This window comes from Notamacropus eugenii, chromosome 7 (assembly GCF_028372415.1).
Source record: "Notamacropus eugenii isolate mMacEug1 chromosome 7, mMacEug1.pri_v2, whole genome shotgun sequence".
Classification (NCBI taxonomy): Eukaryota; Metazoa; Chordata; class Mammalia; order Diprotodontia; family Macropodidae; genus Notamacropus; species Notamacropus eugenii.
This window is the reverse complement of record NC_092878.1, coordinates 152,470,990-152,482,167: the sequence shown is the minus strand read 5'-3', so window position 1 is coordinate 152,482,167 and position 11,178 is coordinate 152,470,990. Positions and strand designations below refer to the sequence as shown.

At 37.3% G+C, this 11,178-nt stretch overlaps 1 protein-coding gene across 1 annotated transcript in view; it reads left to right on the top strand.

Annotated features, from left to right (window-relative positions):
• The window catches only part of AREG (amphiregulin), a 13,029-nt gene extending 1,851 nt beyond the window's left edge, over nt 1-11,178 (top strand). The window contains exons 2-6 of the mRNA XM_072624249.1: nt 425-640; nt 4,695-4,884; nt 5,373-5,522; nt 9,757-9,867; nt 10,909-11,178. Of these exons, the coding sequence (XP_072480350.1) occupies nt 425-640; nt 4,695-4,884; nt 5,373-5,522; nt 9,757-9,850 (650 nt within the window). The 3' untranslated portion in view covers nt 9,851-9,867; nt 10,909-11,178. The remainder of the gene's footprint in view (nt 1-424; nt 641-4,694; nt 4,885-5,372; nt 5,523-9,756; nt 9,868-10,908) is intronic.

Below are 11,178 nucleotides of genomic sequence, written 5' to 3'. Positions count from 1 at the left end.
CTCTTTCCTCTTTATGAGATAGCTAGTAATAGTGAGACTCGATACCATTTTACAGGAAAGAGGTTCGTATGAAACTGAGCTTCAACTGAAATTTATAAGGAAACAGAGGCTCAAAATAGTAGTGTTTTCACCATAGTCTATAAGTGACCAACCTAGGACTAGAAAATTAAGAACTGTGACTTCCAAACCAGTGTTCCTGCCACCATATTATGTGGGAAAAAGGAAAGCACTAATAAAAGAATGATCATTGGAGCATTGGAATTTACCTGTGAGCAAAATGTGAAGCTGCTTTCATGAGTGACTCAGTTGTAGTCAGTGCACATGCTGTGACTCTTGGGTAGGAAGAGCCTCACACCTCTGTTTCACTTGATGTAGCTGATCAACTAAACAGAATCCTGCTTCACTTTCTTGTTCTGCTCCACAGTGTACCATCATGTTGCTGCATTGGATGCCAATGATACTTACTCTGAGAAAAATGACATGTTTTCTGGGGACCATAGCACAGATGGGTTCCAGCCATCTTCAGTGACTGAAGCATTCTCAGAAAGTGAAGTATCCTCAGGGACTGAATATGACTACTATGAAGAGTATGAGGAAAACCTACAACTGGCTGGATATATCATAGATGATTCAATCAAAGGTGAGTAAAAAAATCAAGTGAAAGGTGGTAGAGGAGTATGGATTGACCAAACATCCTCCTAAGAGAAACCAAACACCAGGTTTCCTAGTGGGCCTTCTACAAACACTTAACTATCTCCCATGCTTGGTACAGGAGTCAGACAGCAAACTTTCAGGAAGTGCTTACCATGTACTAAGCACCTCCTAGCTGTGTGACCTTCTTTGCCTCAGTTTCCTTATCTGTAAGATGAGATGGAGAAGGAAATGGCAAGCCACTCCACTATTTTTGCCAAGAAAACCCCAAATAGGGTCACAGAGAATCAGACACAACTGACAAATGACTGAACAAGGATAAGGGATATTTAAAAAAGGCAAAAACATGATACCCATCCTCAGGGAACTCTTTCTGTTGCATGAGAAAACATGTAACCAACAAGTTATATAGAGAGTAGATGCAAAGGATTCTCAGAGGGAAGACACTAGCAAGGAAGGGGTGAGAGAGGAGGGAGACTCTCAAAAGCCACACAAAGAGTATAGAATTTAAACTGAGTCTTGGAGGAAGGCGAAGAGGAAAAGAGGGAGAGTATTCCAGGCATGCAGGTCCGTGAGGGCAAAGGTACAAACAGAGGAGATGACGTGACCCTTGGGAGGAACAGTAAGAAGGCAGGTGTTGCTGAACTATTAAGTAGGGGGAGGGGAGGAAAGTGTGAGAATAATAGAGAGCCAGGGAGGGGCCAGGTCAGGAAGAGCCTTGGATGCCAAACAGAACATTTTCTTTGTCAGTTTCAAAGTACAGCAGCGATTTCTTAGAAATTAGTGCTCAGTGTGGTATGGTGATTTTTAGTCAGGGCTCCCATGTCTTGTCTGTACCACTTATTATGGGTAAATCTTTTATCTCATGTGTAAAAGGAGACACTTGATTAGAATGTTCTCTAAGATCCCTGTTATATCTGACTCCCATATTCTGACCCATGACTTTATTTGCTATGTTCTGAATAGTCGTGCTGTATTTCAGAAAGACAAATTACTTTGAAATGGGAACATGTGGCTTTAAGTCTTCCCTCCAGCATTTGTGACTTTGGCGAGTCTTTTCGTGTATCTGAGTCTCATTGCTCAGTGTTAAATGGGACAAAATTATTTGCAATAACGACTTCACATAGTCTTTATTAGGAAAGCCCTTTTAAACTCAAGGGTCCTAGGGAAATGTGATCTATTTTCTGTCTTTCATTTTTCTACTTTTCTTCTGAATATAATTATGTTGTTCCTAGGCAGTGCAGTGATCAGACTACAAGGGATGTTGAGAATGGGTCTGGAGAAAACAAGCTGCAGAATTTGCCAGTGAAACATAGAATTGCTACTCTAGTCAAATCTACAAAAGATTTTAAACTTTTGATTTTGAGTTAAAAAATTCAGTCTTGTAAATACCTGAAAGATAAAAAGTTGATTTTCATATATGATAGATGATAGATGATAGATATGGAGATAGATGGATAGATAGATAGATAGATAGATAGATAGATAGATAGATAGATAGATGGATGGATGGATGGATGGATGGATGGATGGACAGATAGATCATTACAAATTGCTACAATTGCATCATACCTAGGATACTGACCCTTGACTTTCTTTTCTAAATCAAAGGAACAAAGACAAAGAGATAAAATACTACCTAACCACTTTTACATTCCCTGAGAAAATAGGGAGCCATGAAATTGGATCTAAAATTTCAATTTTAAAAATGATGATTCATCAACTTTTAGAGTTTGAAAGTACCTTATCAGTTGCTTTAACTGATCTCGACCTGGAGCACAGCAAGAGATTATCCACCCTGTTCTTGAATGGCTCCTGGGCACCACAGACCATGTCATCATGCTTTTCTATGGCTTTCTAACAATTCCCCATGACTTAACCCTAATTATCTGTTACTGACTCAATGGTTTCCATTTGGTACCTAACAACCACCGCACTGACAAAGGCTGGTGTTGGAGATAAATGGGGGAAAATATATGTCAGAGACATGTGATAGGGATTCCATTCTTGCTATCCCATTTTTGACCATGTGTTTGTATATTGGTAGATCCTAGGGGTAGGAGGTTGGGCAAATAAGGGGAAGGGGATAAGAGTTTATGTTATAAAGGGTAAAAGGGGTCAGAATTTGTTTTTAATTTATATGAAATTTGATTTTGGAGAAATGATATCTGATTAATTATATAAAAAAATCTTCCTTCAGATTTGACAATTTTCTACCTTCTGAACTACCTAGGTAAAATATTAAAAGTGGGAAAAGGGCCAATATTTTTTAAAAAGTGCAGCTTATTATGAAGTAGAAGTGTTTATCATAGAAGGGATGATCTATTCATTTTTCTGAACACCACTGAAAAGCTGTTATATTAAATATCTGTGGGGTTAACCATCCCTTACAACATTTCAGTGACTCACAAATTATTCATGATCTGTCTCTTTTCTTTCATCTGTTAGCTATATAAAACAATGTCCACTCACTTTGGTTTGTAAATTGTGTCCTAGGACCCGGTCTGTGTGCCCAACTCTCTACGCATCTAGAGTCAGTCTTTAGGGTTAAACTTATGACTGGTGGCTCCATGTTATTTACTTTATCTGTTAGGAGATAGCTGACATGTCAATTTGTCATCTCCTTAAGTATAAGCTTTCTTCAGTTTCCTTGGTATAATTTCCAACATGCTTGATCTAATGCTTTGTATAACATGGGGCCTTGGTGAAACTTATTGACTGTAGGGGTGGGGATGTTGGGTTCTTTTTTTTTTCCTTTTTAATTGTTCTCATATGATTTACTTATTGCTTTTACAAATACATTGATCCTGAAACTAATAGAAATAGAATTCCTATTGCTTTCCCCTTTCTCCTCCCCACTTCACAATCAACCATACTACTCTCCCTGTCTCTGCATTATCAGTAATGCACAATCTGTGCCAAGAACTAAGTGCTGGGAATGCAAATACATGTACCTGGCCTCAAGGAACTTACATTCAAATAGAGGAAGACAAAATATAAGGAGGTGAAATGGGGGGGGAGGGGTATGCACATGGAGACATTTGGGGGGGGGGCAAATCCAGAGAGTCACACACCATGACAGAATTGCTTCTATGCTGGATGGAGTTAGGAAAAGTAATTGGAAATAAATTTTAACATAAAGCTAAAGAATGGACGGTAATAGGAAAAAATCAAACTCAACTCTCTGGCATCATAGGAGAGGGAAAAATGAAATTCATTGACAGTTTCAATTTTGGTCATTGTTGAAATTTTTTTCCTATCACATTTTTATTTTTTGGAAATCCTAACTCCTAACAAGTGATAAAATCAATTACTTTGGGTTTCATCATTTGTTTGGTGTAGGTACTGTAAGAAAGCTGACTTTAAGTAATTCAATAAACAGTTATACCAGAGCAATTTAGTCCTGTATGTAAGGAACAAAGTCTATTACAAAAGTTCAATTTCATTCTCTAATGATTCGCTTAATTCTAACTTTTTTCATTCTAACTCATGAAAAAGAATTATAAAAGGGCAAGAGCACTGAACAGGAAGCCAGAGACCTAAATTAGATCAAGTTTCATCCTTGGCACTTTTAGCTGTGTGAGCTTGGGCAAACTACCTTCCACCTCAATGTCTCTTTCCTCATCTATAAAATGAGGATGTTGGATTCCATGATGATGAATGAGCTTCCTCTAGTCCTGCTAATTATCAGAATCATTTAAGGGTCTCTCTTAGTCAAGAAGCTTGATTTGTATCACTAATAGTAATCTGAAAATTGAAAGTATTCAATAGAAAAATTAATCCCTTGGTTGTAAAACTGGAACACAATAAAGATATGATTTTAAAACATTTTGCTCCTATTCTTTTTTGGGGGGTGGGAAGCTAATTATTTATATATTTCAGATACATACATATATATATATGTATATATATATATATATATGATTGTAAATTTCATAAGGCATGGAAATTGTTCACTTGAAAGAACCACTGAAAGAACCTTCTTGTACATCAAAATGGAATCAAGAATATTTCCATTAACAAAATATTCTTTTTTTCTCCAGTTGAACATTTAGTTAAACCCAAGAAAAATGAAACAGAGAGTGGAAAAAAAACCAAGACTCGAAGAAAGAAAAATAAAGGCAGAAAGAGAAAACCCAAAAAGATGGCTAATCCATGTGATGAAAAATACAAAACTTACTGCATTCATGGTGAATGCAAATACATTGAAAGCCTAGAAGCAGTGACTTGCAAGTAAGTTGTTCTGTGTCATGGTAATATTTGCATTTCCTGTAAACCAAGTCAGAGATCCATGACTATCCACTTTGCTTTGCAGAGTAGTCCATCACTTTAATGTCAATATTTTTCCGAAAAGAAAAAATTTACTTCTGTTCATGCTTTTCTGATTTCTTCATTGAAAAATTGTCTGTCATGAAAATTAAATGATAACACAATTTTTAAGCTGCATAACAAATCATTGAACTCATCAGTAGGTCATAAAATAGAACATGAAGAACAAAAAGGTGTGTCTTCTTAGAATATCACACCCAAACTAATCTCAACTTGTTCTACTACTGACAGGCATTCTAATATCTAGTATTGCATTGTAGGGTAGTAACACACCTTCCCTTCAAAATTATGCTTGAATTCATGTTTCCAAGACTTGAGAGACTTTGTAGATAATATGATGGAGTTGAACATTTTAATCTGAATGACGTTGTATGCTCATGGGTTATTTGTAGATGTCATCCGGATTTCTTTGGTGAACGGTGTGGGGAGCAGTCAATGAAGACCCATAGCATGGGAGATGGAGATCACTCCATCACAGTACTGGCGATAGTGACTGCTTTTCTTTCTCTTTGCATCTCAGCGATTGTCATCATTGCCATCCAGTAAGTATGACAATATGCAAATTTCTGTTTCCGAACATCTAGAAGAGGAGACACTTTTCCTAAAGTCACTTCCAAGACTTACTGTAGGATTGTGTCAGAAATTTGTTCCTCAGTAAATCGTAGTGGTTAAGTACTATTTTATGACTTTGGATATAAAATGGAAACATCTATTGGCATCATCTGCATGAGTTGTAATGACATTTGGACTATAGTGAAAATAAAGTAGACAGTGTTATTTGGGTGAAATATAGAAAATTGATTGGTTCTTGCTATACACCTATTCCCCACTCTGATCACAAAGGTTTCCAGTACTGAAAAAAAGAAATCCTGCTTCCATGAAAACCTTCGAAAGCATCGAAAGGGATTTTTTTCCTCTCCAGAATCAAGTCAAAAAACATTTATTAATCACATACTCTCTTCCAGGAATTGTATTAATGACTTAAGCTACAAAGAAAGTCAGAAACAGACTTTCAAGGATCTCATACTCTAATCGTGGGGGAGGGGATAGAAGAGACAACAGGCAAACAACTATGTTGTTGTTGAGTCATTTTCCAGTCATGTCTGACTCTGGAACCCCGAGGCTGGACATTCTATTCTCCTAAGAGAAGAAGGAGTACTGGGGTACAACTGTATCTATCTGTCCTCCTAAGTATTGTTGTTCATGTTCAGTCATTTTTTAAATCACGTCCAACTCTTCATAGCCCTATTTAGAATTTTCTTGGCAAAAATGCCAGAGTGGTTTGCCTTTTCGTTCTCCAGCTAAGTTGATAGATGAGGAAACTGAGGCAAACAGGGTTAAGTGATATGCCCATGGTCACACAGTCAGTAAGTGTGGGGGGAGGGGGAAGAGTGTAAAGGACACTGAAATTTGGTGCAAAGTATCAAACTGGCATTTATATGACTATTAACAGAGGGGTTTATTGAAATGGCATCCTCTAAAAAAATTTAGTGAGCCACACCTGATTTGTTTGTGTGTCATAACTTATCTTATTATTATTTTATTTAGCAATTTTGGAAGGTATGCAGCCTATGTCAATTTCCTTTGCTCTTATAGAGAGGGTTGGGGAGGTGAGGAACAAATTTCCTTGCTGTCATTTCTCTGGATACATCTAATACTTCACTCAGAGCCCTGAGAACCTGGATTTGAATAACAGTTTAGACACTTACCAGCTGGGTGGCTCTGGTCATGTCACCTAACCTCTGTAGATCTCAGTTTCCTCATCTACAAAATTAAGAGGCTGGTCTAACACTTCAAAGTTTTAATTGATTCTAAATTAATTGTGGTGCAATGGAATGAGTTGTAACTCAAAAGGGGAAGAAAGCCTGGGTTAAGATCTCATTTCTGGCACTTGTTGCTGGTATGCTCTTGGGCAAGTCACAGTAGCAAGTCACAGTCTTATTAGGCCTTAGTTTCGTCATCTTTAAAATGAAGAGATTAGACTACATGGCTTCTGAGGTCCCTCACATTACTGAGTCTATAATCCTACAATCTCCAGTAACTTGACAATTACAAAAGATAAGAGATTTGCTTTAGGAAGCTGTCCTCTCCAAAGTCAGTGAATACTCTTAGAATACACTGTCAGGGTCATCCAGGCAGCTAAGTGGCTCTGTGGATAGAGTACCCAACCTGAAGTCAGGAAGATCTGAGTTCAAATCCAGCCTTAGAAATTTATTAACTATGTGACCCTGGACATTGCTTGCATCAGTTTCCTCATCTGTAAAACGAACTGGATAAGGAAATAACAACCGCTCCAATATCTTTGCCAAGAAAACACCAAATGGGGTTGCAAATCAGACATGACTGAGAAGCGACTGAATAACAAGTTAGGGTCATACTCACAGAGTCTACTTAGTTGTTTTTAGGGATACCAACATTTTTTGTTCTGGCCAAGGGAAGTTACTGTCAGGGAAGCAGGCTGCTAAATATTCAACAAGGTGATTCATGCTCTTGCTAAAAGAGCTTGGGAAACATTATGGATTCATGAGCCTAAATTTTAAGTCTCAGAAATTACTTTGACAAGTGGATTGTGTATATTCGTACCACACCACTCCTGCCATTCAGGAAATGAAGCATTCTTCTTTCATGGTCACTGTTTATTATTACTGCATATGCAAATCTTGATTTAATTGCAAAGGATGATGAAATGACACCCAATGTTGTTTTATTATTCACATCAAACCAGAGGTTCAATCTAAGGTTGTTGTGTAGACATCTAGAGTCTGGTTTTTTTCTGCTACTATTTCAGACCAGACAGAGAAAAATCTTTAGGCAAGGTGCACCCATGCAAGTAGGTCTTATTTAAAGGAGAAGACTGGAAGTGAAAAATCTATTTCCCTTCAAAAATGGACGTTATCCCCTTCTATTCTCTTCCTTATCTTTAGCAAAAGACATTTATAGTTCAGTTCCTTCTCACCTCTCATCTGGACTGTTACAATGACCTCCAACTGTCTCTCTGCCTCAAATCTCTTCCCTCCCACATCAAAACATCCTCCACGCAGCTGCCAAGGGGATTTTCCTCAAGTGCAGGTCCAATGAGGTCCCTACCCAAAGTCACAAATTTCAGTTACTCCCCATTACCTCTAGACAGGCATAAACTCCTCTGTTTGACACTTAAAACCCTTCACAATCTGACCCTACCCAACTTTCCCAGACTTACTCATCATTACTCTCTTTCGCATACTCTATGGCGCTGACCAACTGACCTTCTTAATGTTTTGCTTACATGACGTTCTATTTCCTGTCTCCCTGCATTTGCACTGGCTAGTTGGCATGTCTCGAATGCACTCTGGCTTCTTCTCTGCCTCTGATGATCCCTAAGTTCCTTCAGTACGGAACTCAAAAACGATCTTCTATGTGAAGTCTCATATAACTCTTCACCCACCTCTCTCCAGCATAGCATCTTGTAATGACTTTGTAAAGAAATAAATACCCCATAGCTACATACTTACATATAAATGTATATGTGTATACACATACACCTTCTAGGACTATATGTAGATATTATGTACATATATATTTTTGTGCATATATATACATACATAAACACATATAATCATCTCTATATTGTGCCCTCTAATAGAACATAAGTTCCTTGAAGGCAGGGGCTATTTTGGTTTTCATCTCTGTATCCTCAAAACCTACTGTGTGTGATCAGCATACATTAAGTGCTTAATACTTGCTGAATGATTGATTGATTATGTATGATAGTATGCTAGATTCTTAATAAGGTCCTTGCCTTCTAGGAGTATAAAACTTTAGCGACAGAGGGCATTGAAATCAGATACTGGAGTTCAGATTCTAATTCCCAGCTGTTTAGCTATGGTTAATTCTCTTATGCCTCAGTTTCCTCATTTGTAAAAAAAAAAAGGGGGGGAGATCTCGAAATAGCAGATTTCTTATAAATTCTTTCAATTTAAATCTCAAGCCTTTATGCTAAGAGGAACTTAACACACTCCATTCTATAGGAGCTTATTTTGAAAGGCAATATGCAACTTCCACCATTCAATAAAGCAGTCATTTATTAAGTACCTACTGCATGCTAGGCACTGAAGATGCTAAGACCAAAAGAATGAACCCAATCCTCTCAGAGCTTATGTTCTTATTCATCTAGTATATCTAAGACAGTGTGTACCAAAAGTAAATAACCTTGTGTCTTCCCTCGAGGAACTTACATGAGGGAAGGAGTCAAGAAGAGGTAGGGGTAGGGAAAACATAAGTATACAGATACTTATTGTACAAGGCAGAACCTGACCAGTTCCTTCGAAAAAAATACAAACTGAGTAGAATCAGGGAGAAGAAGAGGGAGAAGAAATATTCTTTGGGAAACTCGGAAGATATTATGAAGGCAATTTTTGATCAGGACCTTAAAAATGAATAGGGTTTGAGAGGCAGAAAGAAAGAAACAAGCATTTCTTAAACATTTATTATATGTCAGACACTATACCAAGTGCTTTATAAATATTAGTGTATTTGATCCTCACAACACCCTGGGAGGCAAATGGTATTGGTATCTCTATTTTACAGTTGAAGAAACTGAGGTATACAGGGTTAAGTGACTTGCCTAGGGTCACATGGCTGACAAATGTCTGAAACTAGATTTGAACTCATGTAGATGAGTCTTCCAGATTCAAGGCCCAGAACTCTATCTACTGAGCCATTCAGTTGCCCACATTAACTACGTAAAAGTAGAAGAATAAGCCTTAAAGGACAATGAAATATTTTTGTTTTCCATAGGCTTCGTAAAGCACATTCCAATGCTCATGATCAAGAAGCTGAAGAGAGAAAACACCTTAAGCAAGAAAATGGAAATGGGCCCATTATCGTATAGCTGAAAGTGACTTCCAGGTCTGTGTTTTTACGTGGGATTGCTTTTATCATTTCTTTTAATATATTTTTTTAATATTTAACATTAGTTTTAATAATTTTTTGAAGGTGGGAAGTATCTAATAAGGTGATCATTTAAACAAAGAAATGTTCTCTTGTACATATAGAGTTGTTGACTATGGCCTAAGGGTCAGGGCTAATTCCTGTGCTCAAAGTGGAGCATCCCATGGTGGGTTGGGTGCAAGTTCCTTCTGGTCTCATCACAATTTTAAGAAGGAACAAGATTGCTCTGGTTCTTTGTACTTGAGATAGATTCAGCAGATAGAGTATTATATTCTCATGGACTGGAACTAAGAGGATGAGTGTGGGTAGCAGCAGCTTTGAAGGAGAGCTCTTGACTACAATGGTATTGAATTAAATCCAGGATAAACTCCTAGAAATAAGACACAAATGAATGACTGTGGGAAGAGAAAGTGAGACCTGCCATTTTATCCTAGAATACTGTCTTATGGGGAGTGGGGGAATTCCATATAAACTTGACAATATTCAGAGCTACTTCAGTAGTTTTCTCCTGGTTCTGTGCTGTTAAATTAAATACATTTCCTTTTTTAAAATGGAAATAATTGTTTCTTCTGACCTTGTTACTGTACCCTAGTCCAGGGGTAGGGAACCTGTAACCTCGAGGCCACATGTGGTCTTCTAGGTCCTTGGGTGAGACCTTTTGACTGAGTCCAAATTTTATGGAATAAACCCTTCTATTAAGGGAATTTATTCCGTGAAGTTTGAATTCAGTCATAGGGTCACACTTGAGGACCTAGTTGGATGGATGATTTAAACATATGCTGTTCTTTTATCGAAGAAGGCACATATCACAACAAAGATAGCTGTGGTAGTAGGATGGAGGTCAAAATAGTAGGGAGAAAGGCCACCAGGGGGTTCCACTAGCCAACAATTTTACTTAATCTTCATTTTTTTTTTTTTTTACTATTTTTCTCTTGATGCTAGTTTGGAGAGAAACTCATAGATCTCACATGATAACACCTATATTTTATTTCTCAACAGGCTATCCAACTGAAGATGAAGTAACTGCCACATCACAACCACAAGTGCCAAGGGTTCTTTTTCTTCTTGTGGGTCATCAGAAAACTGGTTATTTTCTGATGTTTGTTTTTGATTTTCAAATGTCAGTTTTTATGCTGAAAGTCTTATTATTTCTGTACATACAGAAGCATGGGAATATAAAGTAATATGTTTCCATTTGTAAATAGTTTATTTATTATTTAATGGAAGTATATTTATTTTATAATTCATTAAACTTTTTAAAAAATTAAA